The sequence below is a fragment of the Grampus griseus genome, assembly GCF_964374135.1.
Source record: "Grampus griseus genome assembly, chromosome: 8".
NCBI classification, from domain to species: Eukaryota; Metazoa; Chordata; class Mammalia; order Artiodactyla; family Delphinidae; genus Grampus; species Grampus griseus.
In genome coordinates, this window is record NC_139002.1 from 96262975 (window position 1) to 96286588 (window position 23614).

The 23614-nt window shown below is 51.7% G+C and overlaps 1 protein-coding gene across 2 annotated transcripts in view; it reads left to right on the top strand.

Moving 5' to 3' along the window:
• Nucleotides 1-23018, top strand: part of CRY2 (cryptochrome circadian regulator 2) — a gene marked incomplete at its 5' end in the record, with an annotated part of 33616 nt that extends 10598 nt beyond the window's left edge. For both annotated transcript variants that reach the window (XM_082661049.1, XM_082661050.1), the window contains 9 exons: nt 1509-1693; nt 2434-2522; nt 8930-9070; nt 10211-10522; nt 10737-10888; nt 11011-11213; nt 11534-11626; nt 12774-12915; nt 20787-23018. In XM_082661049.1, the coding sequence (XP_082517175.1) occupies nt 1509-1693; nt 2434-2522; nt 8930-9070; nt 10211-10522; nt 10737-10888; nt 11011-11213; nt 11534-11626; nt 12774-12913 (1315 nt within the window). In that variant the 3' untranslated portion in view covers nt 12914-12915; nt 20787-23018. The remainder of the gene's footprint in view (nt 1-1508; nt 1694-2433; nt 2523-8929; nt 9071-10210; nt 10523-10736; nt 10889-11010; nt 11214-11533; nt 11627-12773; nt 12916-20786) is intronic.
• Nucleotides 23019-23614: the final 596 nt, after the last annotated feature.

A 23614-nucleotide genomic window follows, 5' to 3' on the forward strand; every position in this document is an offset into this window, starting at 1 on the left:
CTGAGTGGAACTCAGGGAGATTCAGCAATAGGGCCCCCTGGCACATGAAGTATGGCGTTTTCTAGAAGCTGGAAGAGAATAGGTCAGAGTTGGGGCCTGTAGAGCAGCTCAAAGAGCTTACCCGATTTGGGTGCAAAGAGGCTTATTAGGCCCAAGGGACAGAAGCAGTGAGGCTCCCCACTCAGGATCTTCATAGATCTGCTCCTAACACGCTCCAGTCCCATCCACCCCACACACTCCTGCTTCTGTCCTGCTGCTCAGAAACTGCCCTCTGACCTCAGTGGGCCCTGTCTGTCGCCCCTCCCAGCAGATCTCTGTCCTCATAGACACAACTTCTGTTCCTGAGATGCGTTCCCTGGGCTCCCCTGGCTATCTGGGTTTCCCGGCCATGCATTTAGATGTTGCTCCCGAGGCTCTAGAGATCCCTGCAGGGCCTCTGTGCTTTCAGAGGGGCTAGGAGGAAACCCTCTCCTCCCCTACCCTGCGAGAGCTGTCACCCTCCTGCTGCTGCTGCCACTGCTGCCAAGCCCTGCTCCCTGTCCCTCTCCCCACAACCAGTGGTGGGGGTCACACAGCTCTGCATGTGAGCTGGGCTCAGCTCAGGGAAGCGCTGGGTGTGGAGCTCCTCCTCCTGCCACGTGCCGGAGGAGGGGTGAGGTACTGCAGGGGCAGCAGCCAACCTTCTGTCTCCACTAACGGAAGGGAGGAGAAAGGAACTGATATATAAACTCGCCCAGCAAGCCCGGCTTGCGTAAGCTGCTTCTTGGCCAGCAAGAGCACCAGGAGTCTAGCTGCAGCCCATCCCAGTTCATCCTTATAAAAACAGCCTCAGTTCTCCTCTAAACTCTCCTGTATCTTTTCTTCCTATCTCAGTGCCGCTGTGTTTCCCTTGCTCATGAAAAAATACTTTTGTAAATTGCAAAAAAGAAAAAGAAAACCCTTGAAGTATTAGTTGTTACTATTAACCCCAGGCCCAGCCTCCGATTTAGGGAGGACAGGCTGTTCTCCACCTCTCTGTTCTAGTAATTGGGGCCCAACAAGGGAATGATTTTTCAACCAAGGAACATGTTTGCCTCTCTTATCGAAGAACTTCCTCGAGGCTTACGCTGGGATAGAGAGGGAGGTCCACGGGACTCCCTGTGGCTTGGACAGGCAAACCAAGGACCAAGAAGGCCAGTGGGGACTTTTCTGTGATTAGAGAGATACGGTCAGTCTCTGTCTTTAGGCGGCTCCACATCGGCACCAGGGAACCTGGAATTGAGCCCCAGTTTTGGCCCTGACTTGCTCCAGGCACCTGCTCCGGCAATCTAGGCTTCATGTTCCCTCTCGGTAAAATGGAGATGTAGCCCCCCTTGTCCCCTCCTTTCCACTTAGGAGTGGGACCCATGAGCGGATGAGGAAAGCCACCCTCCAAGCCTTCGAAGTCTGGGCTCTTTTCTGGGTGGGCAGGGACCTGAGATGAAGGGTCTTGTGAGTGACGGACGTCTGGGGTGCTTTGGGATTCCCAGGATTATTGAGCTGAACGGGCAGAAGCCGCCCCTTACCTACAAGCGCTTTCAGGCCATCATCAGCCGCATGGAGCTGCCCAAGAAGCCTGTGGGCTCTGTGACCAGCCAGCAGATGGAGGGCTGCAGGGCCGAGATCCAGGAGAACCACGATGAGACCTACGGCGTGCCCTCCCTGGAGGAGCTGGGTGCGTACTTCCTGCCCAAGCCTCTCAGGCCAGCACCCCCTTTTTTGTAGAAGAATTTGCCGTTTTTTCTTTTCTGTCAAAGTAATGCAGTTACTGTAGACACTTTAGAAAGTACGGAGACCTGAAAATGGAAATAACACTATTACCCACCACCCAGAGAAAACCAGCCTTAGTTTTGCAGTAGTCCTTCTGCAGTCTTTTTTCTGTTCGTATTTATGTATGTAATCTTCTGTTTCTAGTTCATGCCTCTATTTTTGTACTTTTCCCTCTCAGATACAGGCACAGCCTGGTGCTGGCATCAGTGGGCTTCTCAATACCAACATAACTAGTGTTGTTTCTGATGAAAGGGGGTATGTCGGCCTCTCAGGTTACTGACTACACCCTCTCTCCCCTTCCCGTTCCCCTTCCTCCCCACCATCCATTGTTTTGATCTGAACAGTTAACCTTTCTCACCGAGTAGTCAGCTAACCTGACAGTGCCAGCTGTACAGGACTGTTCACCTGTCCAGAGTGAAGCTTGGGGGAGGCGAGAGAAAGGAGAGGAAAGGTCACGGTGGAAAGAGAACCAACGTGACTTAGAAAACATGGACCCATTAAGGATTATCTCAGCCCCACTAGCACCAGAAACACAGTGGTTCAGTTCCCACGAAGCTCAAAGAGCAGCCCAGCCTGGGAGGACTTGCCGAGCCGTCACTGAAATGGCCTGACCTCCAGTCCTGTGACCTGCTCCTCCCCGTGTAGGATTCCCCACTGAAGGACTCGGCCCAGCTGTTTGGCAAGGAGGAGAGACGGAAGCTCTGGCCCGCCTGGATAAGCACCTGGAACGGAAGGTACGGCCCCGTTTCTGAGACACAGAACTTCAGATGCTGACACCCATGCCGCAGGGAAGATGGAGCCAGGTTCATGTCCCTTAGTGCCTCTTAGCTCAAGCTGGTTGAAAACTGGAAAGTCTTCCTTATGGCAGTAACAACAATAATAATAGCAGTTACCATTTAGTGAGTGCTTACCATGGGCTGGTCATTGGGCTGAGCATTTCTGGGTTTAGCACCTGCTTGCACTATATCCTTTCATCTTTCCAACAGCCCTACAAGGACAGCATTAAGCTCTCCATTTTACAGATTAGGAAACTAAGGCTTAGAGTGGTTAAGTAACTTGCCTGAGGTCACACAGTAAGTAGTAGAGTGAGATCTTGTTCTATGTGATTCTAAAACTTAGGCTAGATTGCTTTTCTTTCATCTGTGTGTCCCCTTACTAAGAGGGTATCTGGTCAGTAAAGTCCATAAGATTAATTATTTTGTGTTTATGTGCCCCCCACCTTTTGCTGGGTCTCCTCCAAGGGTTTGATTTCCATTTGCTTGTCACAGAGAACAAATGACCCACCTCCCAGTAAAGTGGGAATTGGTGAGAGGAAGGAAAGAGGCCAAGGCCCCAGAGGCACCCCTCATAATGTCACATGCCCCCACCTCCCTGGGACTAGAGAAGCAGAGGAGGGTCTCATGAACAGTCAGCTCCTACTTCCTGCCCCCCTGCAGATGGTTTATAGACTGGGTCCCTAAGATCACAACTTGTTCTATTCCTGCTCAGATGGCTGGGCATTTGGCCCAGCATCCAGGTGATAATGCAAGAAGGAGGCTAAGATAGCAGACTTGGAAAGAATGCTTCCCAGCCCTGGAGGTACCTCGCCAGCAGTGAAGGCACACCATGGGCCTAGCCTCCCCAAGGCCCAGCAGCCTTGATGTCCCTATTTGGGTGTTACCATCAGACAGGGCCAAAAGCAAGCCCCAGCAATTTAAAAGGATAACTGATGTCCAAGGGCGTGGGGGAACCAGCTGTCTTTGTCCACGTCAACTTTACCAAGAGATTCTTACGGTCAGTCTGGAGACAAAGGCTGGGCCAAGGAGGCAGAAAGGCACAGATGATTTTGGAAAAGAGGCAGACAGCTTCCTCTGGTGGTGCTAAGCAGATTGAAAATAAGCTGCTGGTGACCAGCCTTGCCACTGCTCAAGGAAAGCCTGCCTGAGAATGAAATAATACAGAGGAAAGCAGAGCTGAGATGGTGAATGCATTCCAAGTAGCACTAGTTGGACACCTAGATCCAGCTGTGCCTGAAGGCTACATCTTGGACTCTTGGTTATACGAGTTACAAAAATCCCTTTTTCAAAGGCCACCCCAGAAATGGGGTGGCAGGAGTACAATGAGACTTAAAAGTGTAAAGAGCTAACCTATAGCTTGGGGATTATTATCCCCTTAAAAGCATTTTGGGTGCCAGACCAGCATCCCTGGTGGCACAGTGGTTGAGAGTCCTCCTGCCGATGCAGGGGACGCGGGTTCGTGCCCCGGTCTGGGAGGATACCATGTGCCGCGGAGCAGCTGTGCCCGTGAGCCATGGCTGCTGAGCCTGCGCATCCGGAGCCTGTGCTCTGCAACGGGAGAGGCCACAGCAGTGAGAGGCCCGCGTACAGCAAAAAAAAAAAAAAAAAAAAATCACCAAGTCAGGGACTTCTTTTCCAGACACCCCTGGAGGGCCCCTTTGGAGTGGGGCCTTATGTCAGGACCCTTCAGACTCAGTGGTAGCCTGAGGGAATACTGTATTTTACACATCAGGGAGAACAAAAGGTACCTGATGGGCGGGAGTTTAACCATTTCAGGAGGTTTATTTTAACTTCTTCAATTCTCCAAATCTGAAACGAGTATTTTCTTATGTCAGAATGGTCTAGCTGCTAGAAAGACTGCTTAAAAAGACAGGCATAGTGTCTGTCTCCAGAAACATAGTCTGTAGGAGATGATAGACACGAAACAAGTAATTACAGTATGCTTAGGGTTAGGAAAGGAGTAGTTCAGAGGGTTATGGGAATGAAAGAGCAAGATGATTATATTAATCAGTTCTTGTTTGCAAGTTGGCCTTTGAAAAAGGGATTTTTGTAACTCGTATAACCAAGAGTCCAAGATGTAGCCTTCAGGCACAGCTGGATCTAGGTGTCCAGCTAGTGCTACTTGGAATGCATTCACCATCTCAGCTCTGCTTTCCTCTGTATTATCTCATTCTCAGGCAGGCTTTCCTTGAGCAGCGGCAAGGCTGGTCACCAGCAGCTTATTTTCAATCTGCTTAGCACCACCAGAGGACGTTGTCTGCCTCTTTTCCAAAAGCTTCAGAAAAAGTCCCAAGGGGTGTTTTCATTGGTCTGGCTTGGGCCATGTGACTTTCCCTGACTCTGTCACTGTGGCCAGGGAAGGGGGCGCTTTCTCTGGCCAGACTTGAATCTGGGAGTGAGCCCACTCCCAGAGTCAGAGGTGGCTTAGCTTTACTTTCCCACCTTGAACTGAGATTAGGGAAGGGTTGGGTCACCACAAGAAAATTAGGTGCTGCTACCAAAAAGGGGGAGGCAAACAGTATGATCTTTACCACTGGCTTACCCAGTAGTAGCTGAGGACAAGCATCTCTCCATAAAGGTGTCCCAATTAAATGAAAAAGGGATGATGGAATCTTGCAGCCCCTAGTGAGGACACATGATACATTAATGACCTCTAACACCAAGGAGAGTGACAGTCAGGCATGTACCCCCTGTAGTCTTGCCAAGGAGATCAGATCTGAGTCCAAGCCAGTCTCTGGTACCAGCCACCAATTTGCAGGCAACACACAGGACAGAGGGATGTGTTGAACTGCACCGTAAGTACACAGGGAAATCTGGACTGTGGGAATTAGTACAAGTCAAACGGCTTGGATTCTTTGGCAGAAAATATAAAAGGAAAAGAAGGAAATGGCAGGAAATGCATAGAGTAAAAGAAACTTAAATAACACATCAAAGTATAATGAGAACGTACTGTATAGTACAAGGAACTCTACTCAGTGCTCTGTGGTGACCCAAATGGGAAGGAAATCCACAAGAGGGGACATATGTATACATATAGCTGATTCACTTTGCTGTACAGCAGAAACTAACACAACATTGTAAAGAAACTATACTCCAATAAAAATTAATAATAAAAAAAAACACTTCAAAGTCTTTTACATGGCCAAGACTAAACTATAGGGCCTAGGGATGCACATTTGGGTGAAAACAAGAAAAAAACACTTAAAAATGCGAGAAATAACTGAAAAGATAAAGCCCTCCCTTCAAAATGTGCTTTGCAAAAACAGGAAAATGTAAACATTTTTATTTATTTATTTTTTAAATTTATTTATTTTACTTATTTATTTTTGGCTGCGTTGGGTCTTTGTTGCTGCGCGCGGGCTTTCTCTAGTTGCGGCAAGCGGGGGCTACTCTTCGTTGCGGTGCGCGGGCTTCTCATTGCAGTGGCTGTTCTTGTTGCGGAGCACGGGCTCTAGGCGCACGGGCCTCAGTAGTTGCGGCACGTGGGCTCAGTAGTTGTGGCTCGTGGGCTCTAGAGCGCAGGCTCAGTAGTTGTGATGCACAAGCTTAGTTGCTCCACGGCATGGGGGATCTTCCTGGACCAGGGCTCGAACCCGTGTCCCCTGCCTTGGCAGACGGATTCTTAACCACTGCGCCACCAGGGAAGTCCCAGGAAAGTGATTATTATAAAAGTTGGGCAAGTGGTCACTTACGGGGCAGGGAAGGGACCGTGACTGGGATGAGCACATAGATGGGCTTCTGGGGTGGCCGGCAAAGTACTGATTCTTGAACTTTGGTGATGGTTGCACAGGTGTTTGCCTTAGAATAATTTGTTAAGCACACATCTGTGTGATTTCTGTATCTGTGTTTCACTTAAAATAAAAAGATTTTCAAAGAGAGGTGGGCCAAGGATATGAGCAGGTAAATATACCTCGCGTCTGTTAGAGGTACTTAACCAATACCTGAGGGATCACCTGCCAAAGAGGTGGCCTTTAGGTTGAGACTTGAAGGAAGAGTCAAAATTAACCAAGGAAAGGGGAGTGGAAAGGAAGGCAGCACTCCAGCCAAGGGAGCTGCATGTGTAAAGGCTAGTAAGAGCATGGTGCTTAAAGAAGAGTGGTGAGGAAGGAAGCTAGAAAGATGGGGCCACTGTGGGGTGCTTGTAAGCCATGTTTAGGATTTGGGACTCTAGCCTAAGAACACCAGGAAGCCCAGTGCATGTATTGTCCTCAGGGACAGGCATTTTAAAGAATCACTGTGCTCCCACTGTGGAGGGTGGATTAGGGGGGACAAGAATTGATGCAGAGAGGTCAGTTAGGAGGCTGTCACAGTTGTGCAGTATAGATAAAATCTTAGCCTAAACCAGGTTGGTGGCAATAGGGAGTGGAAAGAAAAGGACAGATTAGAGAAACACTTGGACAGTAGGATTGACAGGACCTGGTGAGCAGGGCGTCAAAGGTGACGGCCAGGCTTTTGGCTTGGGCAACGAGGTGGATGACAGTGCAGTTTCTGAGATAGGGAATGCCAATGGAAGGTGGTTTAAAGAAAAGAACCTGCTACCCTTGAGGTGCCTGAAAGGCAGTCAAGTAGAGCTCTCTGGCAGGGAGTCGGGTGGAGTGACTTGGGAGCCCAGGTGAGCAGTCTGGGCCAGATTACAGACGTGGTGACCGTCTGCAAAGCGATTGTCTCGGGAGCCGTGGGACTGGATGAACTCAGCAGGAGCACAGTTGAGTAGACGGGACCTAGGACAGAGCCCTGGGGTGCCGACACTTAAGGAGTTGGGAGGGGTGGTGGACCTGGTGAAACACCAAGAACAGCCAACCAGCTGATGGCAGCCAGGAGCCAACAGAATGGCAGGTGTGGAGACAGGGAGCAGTCAGCAGGGTGAAGTGCTGCGGGGGAGTCCAAAAATACAGGGACAGAAAACGCCCACAGGATCCGGTGGCATGGACATCTCAGAGACTCTGGCAGGAGTGGTGAAGGCAGAAGTGGAGGTGGGCGTGAGGAAATGGAGAAAGGCTGGCTGCGAAGGGAGGAAAGAGGACCCAAGGGGAGAAGTCCGCAGGGTGACTAGAAGTTCTTTTTTGTTTTGTTTGCAATGAAACAAGATCATTTTCCCAATGTCCTTGGAGTGAACAGGGAAGAGAGGGAGAGATGGAATGTGCAAGAGAAGGAAGAGGGGAGGGCTCCAGAGCCAGGTGGAGGCCTTAGCCTTGGGCAGGGTCACAGGAGGGACAGGGGGTAGATGGGGATGCAGGTGAGTTTCTAGATTTGGTGGCTAAAAGTTGAGGTGTTTCCTACCTGATGGCTTCCATTTCCTTATCAAAAGGAAGGAAGGTCATGGGCTGAAGGGTGGTGGGAAAGTGTGGAATAGGAGGTCTAAAGAGGGTGTAAAGGACTTCCCTGGTGATCCAGTGGTTAAGACTCCACACTCCCACTGCAGGGGCTGTGGGTTTGATCCCTGATTGGGGAAGTTCCACATGCCAAGCAGCGCGGCCAAAAAAAGAATAAAGAGGGCGTGAAGTTTGTGAAATAGTCATCACGAGGAGAAAGAGGGCATTAGGAGTCAAGAAAGAGAAAATGGTTATTAGAGGTAGTGGAAAAAGACTGGAATCTGGAGTCAGTCCCTCCAGCTCTGTCTCTTACCACCTCTGTAACCTCAGAAGAGTCACATAACACTTTGAGCTTCCTTTCCTCGTTTTCGAAAGGAGGTAATGACAAATGCTGCCTCAGACGATTGTTAAGATCAAATGAGAGAACACAGGTGTCAGTGAGTTGTGGAGATAAAGCACTCTGCCGGCAGCAACTGATGATAAAAACAAGACCAATGATACTGTATGACAAGTGGCCCCAGCAATGAATGTCTCTGTGGATTTCCAGGAATGGGTTTCTCGGCGCTGTTGAACAGTGGGGAGAAGTGCTTGGGTAGCCACCGTGTAGCAGCAGCCTCAGGGCCCCTGGGACAGAGCAGGGACTGAGGGAGGGATATCTTCCTCTGTAATGTAGACGCCTTTTCCTTTCTTCTGTAGAATCACAGACCCTTCAGTGCTTTCAGAAACTTTCATTTCCATCATCTTATTCCATCCCCAGGAGGTGGGAAATTTTGTTCTCATTTAATAAACAAGTAGCTGAGGGACTAAATAACTTATGCTCATAGCACAAATTAAACAGAGTCAGGACAAGAACTTGGGCCTCATTGTTTGATCGGTGGTGGTTCCATCAAACATTCTGCCAGCGTGAAGTAGCGGGACGTGCACAGGGTCTCATCCTGGCTCTTTGGCTTTCTGGTCTGCGACCTTAGGCAGATCCTTAACTAGCTGGTGCCTAAGGCTTTTTCCTCTGAAGCCTCCAGGTCTGTCCTTTCTTGCCTTCTCTTTCTGCTGCAGGCCTGGGTTGCCAACTATGAGAGACCCCGCATGAATGCCAACTCCCTGCTGGCCAGCCCCACGGGCCTCAGCCCCTACCTGCGCTTCGGCTGCCTCTCCTGCCGCCTCTTCTACTACCGCCTGTGGGACCTGTACAAAAAGGTAAGGGGCAGTGAGGGCGGCAGAGCCCGCCCCCGGTTGCAGCCCAGAGGACACCAGGGCTTTCTGGGCCGGTCAGTTACCCTGAAGAGAGGCCTTCCCTCTGGCTTAAGTGTGCGTACTGTCCAGAGAAGGTGAGGAAGACGCCACATCCAAGAGGGGCCAGAGCCAAGCACAGCCCAAACTGCTCATCTAAACAAATCCAGGTTCTCAAGTGCAGCAGAACAGGCAGGAAAGCCGACCTCGGGGTGTGACCCCGGAGGTGGCATTTCTGCTGGCAGCAGGTGGATGGGGGCCAAGCAGTCAGGGTGGGAGGCAGGGAGGCTGAGGCTGCTGCCAGTTCTAAGGTGAGGAGCACAGCAGCCCTCTATGGGGCTGTGTCCAGAGCATTTAAAGGGGAGCCTAGGAGCGGCAGTTGCCCATCAGTGATGAGGAAATGACCCGGAGGGCTGAATGCAGGGCTGGACACGGACAATGGGTGGATAGCCCTGTAGTAGTGCACCCACCCCCAGGAGGAGAGAGGACAACACATCCAGCTGTTCAGATTCATCAGATCCACCCTTGCGTCTGCATCGTTTCACGTTGTTTCCTCATTCTTGCCAATATCTGGATTTTGTGGCGTGGCATGCGGTAACTTTGCCCGCTTGGTGGGTAATCTTGTGATTTTAGGAAGATTATTATTTGCTTGGCAGTCTGATGTCTTAATTCTTTCATGGCCCCAGATCCAGGCTGTTGGGCATAACTTATTTAACCAAAATCTAGACTGAGCATTTTTTACGTGTGCTGATGAGAAAACTGACTTTGACGTTTTAGAAAGTGGAGCCCAACAGGAACTCTCGAGGGCAAGGATCATGACCATTGTTTGGGAGTTTGGTTCCCAGTGCAGAGTCCGGCAGCGCTATCCCTTTCCACTGCCTGCTGCTCCGCAGCCATCCTCAGGGCTCTGAGCAGTAGTGGGCACAGCCAGGGCCCAGGGTTCAGTCTGCAGCACACCCTGCCGCTTCTCCTTCTCCTCCACGCATCTAGGGGCTTGGAGCCACCAAGTTCATGGCAGCTCCAGATTCCTTTGTGGGGAAGTTCTGAGTGGCACGGCGCTGATAGCTGGGCAAGCGTTTGTATCCACGTGCTGTCCCACCCCACCAGGTGAAGCGGAGCAGCACACCCCCGCTCTCCCTGTTTGGGCAACTCCTGTGGCGAGAGTTCTTTTACACGGCGGCCACCAACAACCCCAGGTTTGACCGCATGGAGGGGAACCCCATCTGCATCCAGATCCCCTGGGATCGCAACCCCGAGGCCCTGGCCAAGTGGGCCGAGGGCAAGACAGGCTTCCCTTGGATTGACGCCATCATGACCCAACTGAGGCAGGAGGGCTGGATCCACCATCTGGCCCGGCACGCTGTGGCCTGCTTCCTCACGCGCGGGGACCTCTGGGTCAGCTGGGAGAGCGGGGTCCGGGTGAGTCCTCTCTCATCGGGCAGCCCAGGGCAGCCCCCTTTTGGGCTGGGGGATGGGCTGGGACCCTGGGTCCAGGAGGTTCCCTCCAGATCCTTCTTGGCTTGCCCTCAGCAGAAGGCTTTGGCTCCCTTCTCCGCAGGGTGTGTGGTGACTTGGGGGAACCATGGCCGTAGGTGCCCAAGGAGGCTGATTGTCCCACCCTCCCTGCATCTAGGTATTTGATGAGCTGCTCCTGGATGCAGATTTCAGCGTGAACGCAGGCAGCTGGATGTGGCTGTCCTGCAGTGCTTTCTTCCAACAGTTCTTCCACTGCTACTGCCCGGTGGGCTTTGGCCGCCGCACGGACCCCAGTGGAGACTACATCAGGTGAGGGTGCAGACCAGGCTCTCTGGTTTCTGACCACTTTGGCTTCCTCCTAGGGTGAGATATGCTTGGCCTTTGAAGGAGACTCCAGCGTGCTGATGGGTCGTCTGGTGTGTATGTTTCAGGCGATACCTGCCCAAGTTGAAAGGGTTCCCCTCTCGATACATCTATGAGCCCTGGAATGCCCCAGAGTCGATTCAGAAGGCAGCCAAGTGCATCATTGGTGTGGACTACCCACGGCCCATCGTCAACCACGCCGAGACCAGCCGGCTCAACATTGAGCGGATGAAGCAGATTTACCAGCAGCTCTCCCGCTACCGGGGACTCTGTAAGGAGCCCCTACTCTGACTGCCACCCCCTAGTTCCCTGAAGGGAAGGACAACACCTACAGGCTCGGGGCGTAGAGATTCCCAGACGTTTGCAAAGGGAGGCCGCCGAGCACTGTCTTCCAGGCTGTTGACTTGACTTCCCGGGCACAGGCCACACAGGCTGGGCTGGATCAGGCCTCTCTGAATTAGTTGTGGCCAGTGGGAAGCGATGGAACCTTGATGTCATGGCCCAGCACCCCCTGCCTTTTACCTACCTGCCCTGGGGCCCTGTACAGTCCTGTGAGATTGCATTCTGATTATCCCCCTACCTCTTTCCCAGGTCTGCTGGCGTCTGTCCCTTCCTGTATGGAAGACCTCAGCAATCCAGTGGCAGAGCCCAGCTCGAGCCAGGCTGGGGGCATGAGCAGTGCAGGTGAGTACAGCCAGCCTCCCGTGGCCTGTGCCCACCCCAAGGGCACTGCAGAGCTACTCCCACTTCAGTCACTGAGGGCTGAGGATGGAGACCAGAACCAAGTTATGCCCCGATAGAACTTGTATTCCACCTGGGGAGACAGATGGTAAAGGAGCTGTGCAGGATCATGTCAGATAACAAGTGCTTTGGGGGAAAATAAAATCAAGTGACCTGATAAAAGAGGGCTGGGGAAGGGGGTTACTTTAGATGGAGTACCAGGGCCCCATGCAGTGAGCAGAGCCAGCCTTCTAAGAACAGGGGGGAGAGCATTCCAGGCAAAGGGAAGAGCAGGAAAAGACCCAGAGATGGAAACAAGCTTACCCATTCCAGGAACGAGAGGAGGGAAGCCAGTGGGGCTGGTGTGTTCTGAGTGAGGAGCTGGAACGAGAGGAGGACGGACACAGCAGGAGTAGCAGCGCGTAGACTCGGCGTCCACGAGGAAGATTAGGGTTCCGTCGTCAGGGCAGGGAGAAGGCACTGACGGGGGTCAGCAGGGCAGAGGCGTGACCTGGTTTATGTTTTAGAAAGCTCATTCTGCCTGCTGTGTGGAGGGCACAGTGTGGGCAAGAGCCCCCGAGTATAGGAGGCTGGAAAAGAGGCGACTGTAGTTGTCCAGGCAGGTGGCGGGAGAGAGGAGTAGATGGCCTTGCTGTGTTCTTAACCTCTGCCCTTCGGCTCTGGGACGAAGATCAGCGAGCTCAGACCGGCAAGAACGTCAGGGCTTTTTCTAGTTTCTAGTTTGCCCAGCCAGGTTGGCTCCCCGGGTTACGGCACTGCTCATTCTGGCTTCAGGAGGCCAGTTACGGAGGGAATGCCTCACCTTCAGCGCGAGGATGGCAGACAGGCCAAATCAGTCTCTGGCCTGGAGCCCATGGGAATTGGGGCCCAAAAGCTGGCTGTACTGCCAGCAGGCCTGGTTATGCTCTCCTTGGATGTTTCCAGGCAGAGTCACTGCTGGAAGGAAGGCCAGGGGGCAGGTCTGAGAAGCAGCGTGCTGGTTGCATTGGTGAGCAGGCTCCCTCCCCCTAAAGAGCTGCTGCTACACTGTTGAGCGTCATCTTGGCTCCACACACAAGTCTGTGTGACACTTTGACCTGCTTCCCTACAGGCCCAAGACCACTACCCAGTGGCCCAGCGTCCCCCAAACGCAAGCTGGGAGCAGCGGAGGAGCCACCTGGTGAAGAACTCAGCAAACGGGCCAGGGTGGCAGGATTGCCCCCCTCGGAGCTGCTGAGCAAGGATGTCTGAGAGTGAGTGACAGCAGCTGAGAGTCAGCTTCAGGGACGGGCGTGGGAGAGAGGTGGGGTGAGTGTGGAGAACTGCCCTGCCAGCTGAAGGTTAAAACCCACAAACTAGATTAAAACCTGGTAGACGCCGGGGGCTTTTCTAGGGTCTCAGCTCAAATTCTACCATCCTGACTTCTATACCTTCTAATACTAAAAAGAGAGTTTAAAGATAAAGCCTTGTTCTTTCTTTGCCAGCTAAGGGAAAAAAAAATTGACTCTTGCTACCTATCAAAGTGAGCCAAATCCAGAAAAAGAAAGCAGAGACCCGATTGAAGCTGTGGGAGAAAGAGTCCCAGGGCAGGGTCTGCGGGTGCTCCAGGCCCCTCTGCCATCGCCCCGACAGGCTGTGTCCTGTAGGCTGGCCAGCAGAGGGCAGCACTTACCTTCAGAATTCAGGCTTAGGGACGTTTGGAGGCTCACTTAGCCCAGCCCCACCTGAGGGCCAGAAGACCCAGGCTCCCTATCGCCTGTGCCTCTTACAGCCACTCCTCCATTCGTGCCTTTCTTGTGGCTTCAGCTCTGCACTTCCCTGGCAGTGCTCATCTTCCTTGAAAGCCCCCTGAATGTCTCAAAAAACAAAAACAAAAACCTGGCTCTTCCTTCCCCAGAGCAAGAAGGGCCTTTTATGCCTTTCTGGGGGAGATATAAATTACTGTCCCCTTTCAGTCATCATCTCGGGCTGTTCCTTATGTGCCGTCTGCATCATTAGGTTGGAGGGTGATTTTCTCCACGGAGCCAATTCTTTTTTCTAAACCCTCTACTTCAAGCCAGGTGAGGCCAACTGGTTTGCACATCTAGACTTGAATGCCAGTGAGACGGCGAGTGTTTGATGCCTGGGCCCTTTTCTTTACTGGGCTCTTCGTCTTAGACATTGCAGGTGGACAGATCTGTTATCTTGTTCTGGGAGTACCAGCAACCTTAGGTACTGTTCTCTTAGTTACCTCTTAACTCTGTGGTACTGAGCATAGTTCATTCTGTCTTACAAACCTGGAACTTTCCAGGGTGATACTCTGACTTTCAGGTGAGAAGATTAAAGAACAGAGGGGTTAAATGTCTGGGTCATGGTTCCTCAGAGGTAATGGCATCCAATTCAGCTTGAAACTGTTGCCAGCAAGTGTGTGAGGAAGGGGAGCATAAGACATAGGAAATGTGATACGGGGCTTCCCTGGTGGCGCAGTGGTTGAGGGTCCGCCTGCCGATGCAGGGGGCGCGGGTTCGTGCCCTGGTCCGGGAGGATCCCACGTGCCGCGGAGCGGCTGGGCCCGTGAGCCATGACCACTGGGCCTGCGCATCCGGAGCCTGTGCTCCGCGACGGGAGAGGACGCAGCAGTGAGAGGCCCGCGTACCGCAAAAAAAAAAAAAATGTGGTACGATGCCCATCCACAAGGGTTAAATAGTCTACTTAGAAAAACAAGACAAATAACCTGTAATTCCTAGACAAATGATACAGACTCTACCAGCTTATCACGAGACAGTTATTGGTGGGTCAGAGTGATCAGGGAGTACAACACAGAAGGTTACCCTAGGGGACCCAAAAGATGAATTGGATTTAGACAGCAAGGAGAGCATTTCCAACAAGAAAAACAGCTTAATGATTACATGATCTTGTACAAATTACTTAACCGCTCTGAGACTCAGTTTCCTCACCAAAAATTAGGTTCTTGTTGCAAGGATTAAATGATGAAATGTATGTGTCAGGGATGTGTGGGGCTGCTAGTTGCAGAAAACCTGACTACTGTGTCTAAGACAAAGAGGGATTTGGTTTTCCTACTGAACAAAAGGCCCAGAGCTGGGCGCTGCTAGTTTTGGTTTGGTGGCTCAACAGTGTCAGAGCCAGTTTTTCTGAGATTCTCTTGTTTCCTGGCCTCAAGGTGGCTGCCACAGCTTCAGCCATCAACTCCTTGTTCAAAGCAAGAAAGAGAAGGAAACGCAGAGACAGCTGCACTCATTCATACAATAAACATGTCAAGTGATCGCGATTTGCCAGACACCGTTGTAGGCACTGGATATAGTTGTGAACAAGACTAACAAAGTCGTCCCTTCCCTCTTGGGTGCATCTTTGTGGGAGAAGACAGACAGTAAACAAATAGATACATCATGTGTCAAGAAGCCCTAAGTGGTATGAAGAAAAAATAAAGTCGAGTAAGAAGGTAGAAAGTTTGGGGCACAGTGGAGGTTGCAGTTTTATATTATGAGGATTGTCAGGGGATGCCTCTCTTCCTTTTCCATCAAGAAAATAAAAGCTTTCCCAGGATACCCCTTCCCCAGCTTTTCACGTTGGCCTCGTGAGCCAGAACTGAGTCACAGAGCCTCCCCAAAGCCGGGAAATAGGGGTGTGGAGTGTCAGGATTGGTTAGACCACTGATGTCCAACCTGAGTGAGCAGTGGAATTCCCTAGAGGATTTGTTAAGCCTCAGATGGCTGGGCCCCACCCCCAGAGGTTCGGATCCGGTGGGTCTGGGGTGGGACCTGAGAATTTGCATTTTTGCAAATTTTCGATGCAGCAAAAATTTGCAGCAGTTGATGATGCTGCTGTTCTGGGACTGTACTTTGAGAATCACTGACTTAGACCATTCCTGACCCATTGTCTGGGCCACATCCATGACTCACTGAACAAAATCCAGATTCTGTTAGCTAGGAAGTGTAGATACTGGTCGATAACTGTCTACGCTATACAGGGCACTTAGCCCAGTGCCTGCCTTGTAAGTTCATAAATAAAGTGGTAGCTATTATTATTATTATGGATATTGTTATTATTATTTTTTTAGAAGAACATAAGGTTACAGTTGGGTCTGATCATGGAGGCTCTTTAATGTCAGGCAGATGGAGTCCTTGGTGTACTCTCTGGGAACTAAGGAGCATTTTGGAACAGGAGAGTGAATGATCAAATTGGCATTTTTGGAAGATTAACCAGGCATTGGGCTGGGACCTAAGAAGAAATGGTGGGAGGAGAGAGCCAGCTGAGAGTCTGTGGTGGTGATTCCAAGTGGACATTACAAGGGTGCAGAGGTCAGCACTGGTCTCTTGCCTTGTAGTCGAGGAGATATCCGTCAGCCTGTTGGGATCTTACGGACTGATTCTCAAGGTTTAGCCCTTAATCATGGCTGATTGATTGGAAGTGAGGACCAGGAGGTCAGAGGACAGGACAGATACTCATGTTCTTTGGAAACCCTGAGAGAAGAGAGTTTCTTAGTGAAACGTGTGCTTCTCTGTGTACTGGTGGTAGCACCTGGGCCTAAAGATGTTGAGCATCCTCGTCAGTAAAACAGTGATAATAGCATCTTGTCACCTGCCCTCCCATCGAGCATACGCACTGGGGAAAGAAAATGAAAAACCATATGTGAAAAGCCTTTGAATGAGTGAAATGCACCACGCAGGGGAAATCACATTACCACCTTTGCATATGCTTCTCAGGGTGTCTTTGACCGTGTTACTGTTACTTCGGTCAGGGCCAGCACGCTGAGCTGGATGGACCACAGAGCAGTGGCCACAGGGCCTGTGTTGATACAACAGTCGTATTGACCCTTCCCCCTCTCCTCTCTGTCAGTTTTACTTCTGTGACTTAGGGCAGAATTCATAACCTTTCTGAGATGCTTTAGCTATAAGGTGTGAATAATCATTCTTTACCAGCCTGAAGGCTCCATCATGGACCTTTTGAGGCCATGTTTAGCTCCAGCCTCTATAGTTTTGTGATTCTGTTATTTCTAATGCCTCAGGCCTGCGCCAGACAATGATGTAAACTGATCTTGTGGGAAAACATACCCTGATATCAGTCGGTTCTGTGTTTACCTCAAACCCACATCAGTATCTGTTCTGTATTTGGTTATCGTACAATGTTCACTAAACTGAAAACTAAGCCAGCGCCAAATAGCTCTCATTTCAGCTGCTTCCCCGTAATCCCCAAAGCTGCTGACTGCTCAGGACTCCAGCAGGCTCCAATTGTGTACAGAGTTTTCTTATTGGTCTAATTATTTTAACAGTTCACGTGATCCATTTGTCCTTCTGCTGGTACATGGTGATCTGTTGAGAGAAGCCCACTGAATATAAAGGGTTCATGGCAAGGATCACCTCTTCCCCTCCTCCGCCAAAGTTCACCCAAGCTCGGTTAGCCCTGGGGCTTCGCTGAGGAAAACCTGATTTCTGGAATCTCTTCATTGTCTCTTTGACATTTGTTCCGTGTATATCCTTCCTCACGTGAAATAATGTGTGTGAAAGGCACTGGGCGATCTGCAAAATGCTGCCCAGTGGAAGCAGAGGCCGTGTGGTGGTCAGAAACCCCATCGTGCTGCTCGCTGCCCGGGGGCCTTCGCACACGTTCTTCTCACCTCTCTGTCTCTCAGTTCCTGAAACAAGTAGTTGGGACTTGGTGTCCCCTCACACTTTCCCTGGCACTTACTAAGAAGCTGTCGACTAATGGACGTCCCCTCCCCTTTGCCATGTGATTTCTGTGGTGCAGGAAGGGCAGGCGTGTAGTTGACATGAGGAATGAGACTGAGCTAAGAGCCCAGCTTTATACCCCATCCAGGCCCAGCTGCACCTCTGGCCTTCCCTGCTCCTAACTGGGAGCTGGCAGCAAACCCCCTGCCCCTCTCGAGCTCTTGGGCGCTGTGACTCACCCCGTGTGGTGGCGAGGGGTGACCTCTGAGACCTGGTTACAGGCTCCAAACAAAGTTTCTTCCCGACCTTGAGCCGTCGTGTCTCCTCTGCTGACACACGCTCACGCGCGCACGGTATCCACACTCCCCTCCTGGGCTGGGAGCTGGGGAAGGGTGGACTTGCAGATTTGGGTTTCTTGTTAGCATCCAGTGGGTGGGAAGGGGTGTGAGGGCACAGGTACCCAGGGGGGCCGTCCTAACTGACATCGGCACACTGAGGGAGGTGCTCGTTCACTTATTCTATGTTCCAGCCACTTCTGCTTCTTGTATTAATGACAGGTTGAAAGAGTTGGACAATCGTGAGATTGATTTTTTTTTTAGCGCATGTTTTATGAGTTGATTTTTCCCTAGTGCCTCTCCCCTAGCTGTTCTTCCCTTTCTTTTAGTGCTGCTGTCATCATTTTCCTGCAAGGCCTCATCTGATTTCCGCAGCCCCCTTTTTCTGCAGACTTATGCCCTAGCTTGAGAACAAGAGCACAGGGACCATCTAATTATCTGCTGATGGAGCAACTTGAGTAACTAGTTGAACAGGCCTCTGACTAGCTTTGTAGACAAGGGTAAGCTGGTTCTTCCAAACCTTGGTTTTCTGTTCGGATTTTTTTGTTTTTGTTTTTGTTTTTGTTTTTTTTGCAGTACTCAGGCCTCTCACTGTTGTGGCCTCTCCCGTTGCGGAGCACAGGCTCCGGACGCGCAGGCTCAGCGGCCATGGCTCACGGGCCCAGCTGCTCCGCGGCATGTGGGATCTTCCTGGACCGGGGCACGAACCCGTGTCGCCTGCATCGGCAGGCGGACTCTCAACCACTGCGCCACCAGGGAAGCCCCCTGTTTGGGTTTTTGAACCCATCATAGAGGGTCGTGGGTCACTGGGGCTTATCTGAGGCCAGGACACTGCCACCTCCCTTCATGAGTCTGCTCCATACCTAGACCACACCCAAGTCAGCGTAGGTCTGAATGAATTGTTGTTATTATTATAGCCACCTGACTGCACCTCACCCCCATATCTTCTAAGCTTAGGCATCAGTTCTTAAACCCTCTTTGGGTTACCCATGCTTTGAAGAGTCTGATGAAGGATGGAGCCTCTTCCCAGAAAATTGTACCTGTTTGCACACACAGAGAAATGTACACATTTCTCTTCCTGGTCTTCGTGGACTGCCCCTTAAGCCTATCCTTGGACCGCTTAAGGATCCAGGAACCCCCAGAGTAAGAGCCCTTGTTCTAAGGAATCTTAAAGCACTCTTTATCTTCCCCCATTCCTGAAGGTGCAGAAAACACGAGAAATGGAGGTAGTAGGTAGGAGGACCTGTTGTGTATACGCTTCAAGCCTGAAATTTTCAGTTTCAAAAGAATAGTCATCTCTTTGGCTTAACAATATGGGCCAGAGAGAGGTCTATGTATAGAATATATATCGCCATCAGCATGTTTCAATAAACGTATGTACACTTTATATTTAACAAATATATTTATTCGTAGTGAAAAAATATGGCTAGGTTATTATAGTACAAGCTTAAAGGAAAAATTGTTGAAAATATTTTAAAGAGGCACTCAGTACTGACCCCTAGAGGTACCCACCCACTCGTACGTTTGCTCTTGATGTTTCCCAGCTCCTAGATAAATTATCATCGTCCAGTTAAAATCTTCAGATTGAACACGTGTCTGAAAAGGGCCGCATGTGTCAGAAGACTGGTTTTGAATCTCTGACTCCAATGTCTCGGACTCTTGAGAGCATTTCCCCTTTTCTGTTAATGTCTGAACTTCCATTTATGTTGCTTGGATATTAGTCTTCATGCCATCATGCTGATTTCGTTTTATATCCTCTAAAAGTCTTAATGAGCAATACTATAATGTAGAGATTACTTAGTGATAAAAATACAGGTTTTGGAATCAGACAGACCTCGGTTTCCTGTCTTGGCTCCGCCACTTCTGAATGCTCTAGTCTTGGGCAATTTACTTATCCTCTCTGGCTTCCGTTTTCTCATCTGTACAACTGGAAGCCATATCTTCAGGGTTCATGGGATCGCAAGCTGTATTAGTTTGCTTGGGTTCCCACAACAGAGTGCCACAGACTGGGTGACTTAAACAACAGAAATTTATTCTCTCACAGTTCTGGAGGCTAGAAGTCTGAGATCAAGTTGACCGCAGGGTTGGTTTCTTCTGAGGCCTCTCTCCTTGGCCTGTAGATTGCTGCCATCTCCCTTTGTCTTCACATGGTCTCACCTCTGTGCGTGTCTGTGTCCTAATCTTTTCTTATAAGGACACCAGTCATTTGGGATCAGGGCCCACCCTAAGCACCTTATTTTAACTTAATTACCTCTTTAAAGACCTTCTCTCCAAAAACAGTCACATTCTGAGGGGGTTAGGACTTCAGTGTATGAATTTGGGGGGACGCAGTTCAGCCATAACACAAGTGTATCGTGCCTGGCCCATAGTGGGCTCAGTAAGCCGCCTTCTTATTATCTGTCTGACCATCATTTAAAAGGTACAAACTTTTAACGGAGCCCTGCATGTCTCTTTACTCTCTCAGACAACTAGACCTATTTCAACAGGCAACCCAGCATTATGATGGGCTTACCCTGTCCTCTGTTGTCAGACATGAGGCCTTTTCTTCCCTCTGCCCCAGATTCAGGATGTTATAAATCTTTAAAATGAGTCATCCTTGCGTCTCCTCTCCCCGCCCCTCAGTCTTCTAGCACAGTGCCAGGGTTCTCTTATCTCTGTGTGGAAATTTGCTCACCAGCTGATTGTGAACTCAGGCATTGCCTTCACCTTCAAGATGACTGGTCCCGGCTGGCTTCTGTTCCAGCCATTTTTATCTGATTCTCCATCTCTGGCAGCGGCCGCTGTGTCTTGATTCAGAAACTGCCCTTGTCATATCTGAGCAAGTGTTACCCAAGGCCTCAGGTGACTGTCCGTGGCCTTCTTCCCCTCCTCTGCTGCTCTCAGGCAAGGGGCAGAGGAGGCCCAGAGGTCCGCGGGGGACAGCTTGTCCACGTCAGCACCCCAGAGGGCCAGTGTTCAGGCACCCGCTGGCATCCCAGCAACAACCTTGTCCCCAGGTACCGTGGCCCGTTCGGTTTGCTCTGGGCTCTTCCCAGTTCCCCAGAGAAGCAGCTGGAGGAGCTGTGTCCCTGGGCAACTGAGAGCCTCTGAACGCTCCCTTTTGCCCTTGTTTTTCTCTTTCAGCTGCAGTGCCGTGACGCTGAGCAAAGCCTGGGTGCCCGAGCAGCCACCGTGGCAGCAGAGTGCAGCCTGCAGAGCAGCTGATCACCTCGAGATGGAGCAAGCGTGTGCGTGCGTGTGCGCGTGCGTGTGTGTGCCGAGGAAGGAGTGCCTGCCCGTGTGCGTGTGCGTGCGTCTGTTTGCACTCTTGTGGCTCCGAACACTGCCTGGGCTGGAGGAGTACCTGCAGCAGCTTACCTCAGCCTCTGGACACCAGGCTAGAGGTCATGGCAGTGACTTTCACCCCAGCCTGTCCCTGTGAGCCAGCTGCCTTGTCTGAATATTAGAGTGGTGGGACCTTAGCTGGGATCCTGGCATCTGCCCCCCCCAACCCTCCCTCCCTCCCTCCCTCATGTCAGACTGCCAAGCAGGGGAAGCATTTCTGGCTCTTGTCCAGAGTGTGGGATTCTAGCGGCAGCTAGGGTTCTGCTGAGTTCCTGGGCAGGCTGGAGGGGACGGGTGTGTCCAGACATAGTCACCTGGCCTGGCTTCTTATTTTAAAATTCCCTGCCACTGGGTTCTCCGGACTCTTCCTTGGGGAGCTGGGACTGAGCACGCGGCTGTAGACAGATCTGGAAACTTTGCATCATCGTGCAGAAGTACAGCCAGGCGCCTGACTGGGGTGCTGCATGCACAGTATCATAGATGATAGCTGAGAAGAACATCTCCCTCCTCGGGCCTGAAAAGCTGAGGTTAGAAGGAGAAGGCCGGCTCTCACTACTGTTCCCCAGAAGCTGACTGGAGGCTCAAGTGCCTGCACCGGGCGGAGGCCAGGTTCCTGGTGGCAGAAGCCCCGTGGCGCCTCTCGCCACACTCCATGGCGTCTCGGTGCTGCCACCGGGCTCAGCTGACACCAGCCAGGGAAGCCATTCTAGTCTGCGCTTTGAAGGATTCCACAGCCTGCCCGGGGCTGGTCAGGAACCAAGCTGCCACACCAGCTCTCCCAGTAGCTGGACATCAAAGACCCAGGCAGGTGGACTGCCAGGGACAGTTGGGAAAGACCCAAGCCAAGATCCCACCCAGCGCACCAAGCCTTCCGGAAGCAGCAGGTGGGAGGTTTGACCCAGAGAAGCCAAGGCCTTGCATTCTAGAGGCAGCCTGTGCCTCCCACCTCAGCCTCCCACGGTCGGGGCTGTGCTGAGAAAGACACCATGAAAAGGAGGGCTGTGCGGTCAGCTGGAGCAAGTCTTCCTTCCACCCATGGCCTGCACTTGAGCCACAGCGTGTGTGCACGTGCGTGTGTGTGCGTGCACGTGTGTGTGTGCGCGTGTGTGTGCGTGCGTGTGTGCGTGTGTAGCTGAGAGGCCAGTTCCTCTTGGGATCGTTGTCCTCACATGTAACATTAAGCTGGCCTCTGGGCCTTCTCCTCTCTACCTCCCCTGTGACCTTCGCCGGCCTCAGAGCTGTTCATTCCCCTGGCCCCAGCCCTGCCCTTCACTGTCCTCTGTCCTGGGACCAGAACCCTGGGTCAGGCCCCTGCCTCCTACATCTGTCCAGCACATCGACAGGCTTCTTCCTGAGACGTCCTCAGGCTTTCTCAGCCAGAGAGCTGCCTTTAGAGTCCAACTGTTGTATGTATGTCACCCTCACTAGAAATGTCCCATAATCATGTGGGGAGAACAGGGCACCGGTGATGGCTTTTTCTGCAGCATTGAGTTGGGGGCTTCACTGTTCCCTTAGCCCCAGCCAAGGGGAAAGAGAATCAGGGGCTATTGTCAGAAGGAGAGTAGAGCAAGCCTGGAAGGGCTAGTCTGAGAAACTGAGAAGGCCAGAGGGCTTAGGGCCAGAGTCAGTATTTATTTAGCAGCACCTTCACATGTCAGGACGATTCCGTTTTCCTGCCCATTTAAGGATGGTTCTCTTCCCTAAGGTACAAGTTGGCAGGACCACCTCCCCCTACATCTCCACTGTCCCTGGCATGTGTCCACTCGGGAGCTGGGAGGGGCAGGGTGAGGAGAGGGTGCATCCAGCGGCCTGGAGCTCCACAATCGCCTCGCGCCTCCCGTCTCCTGGCCCAGGTGTCCCTGGGGGCTCCTGCAGAGCATTGCCCCGAATCCTGATCCAAGGGCCAGCATGGGGAGGAGATGGTCGCAGGCCAAATGCACTTTATACAGAGATTTTCTATTGCTGGGAAGGTGTGTTTCTCCCCCAGTTTGTGAATATTCATGTGCTCCATAAATGTCTGATCCTGTCTGAGCAGAGTTGTGCTGTTGTCAGTTTTGCGGGAGGTCTGGGGACTGGGAGGCAGTGGGGCTTAGCCCGCGTGAAGCCTTAGGCCAGACCGTCTTGGTTCTGCTGAACCAGGAGGCTCTAGCCCACTTTGGAGGTGGCAGGAAGGAGTGGATGGGAGATGGAGGATCGGGGAGGCTCCTAGTTGAGCAACTGGGGCACCTAGTGGTGTAAACTCCAGAGCTTGGTCAGAGTTGGAGGTCAGTCGGCCATAATGGTACGGAGCATGCCAGGGCCAGGATGCGGTTCCTGAGTGCTGTTCTGCAGTGACCCAGCCTCTCGGCCCACTTAAACACCCCCAGGCTGGGGATCAGTCAATGGCAGGGCCCCCTCCAGGCCCTCAATCCATTCTTTACCTCAACTCAGCCACGTAAGCTGCAACCGCTTGGTGCAGAGGGGATGCAAGCCCTCTGGCTCTGGCCACGTAGTCAGATCTGCCCACAGACAAGCCCAGAGCCTGGATGCTGACTTTGTCTCGTGCCATCTGGCCAGAGCGGCCCCTCTCTACGGTGTGCATGGACTTTCCTGTGAGGGTCTCTAGTCTTGGACCCCTGGACATGAGA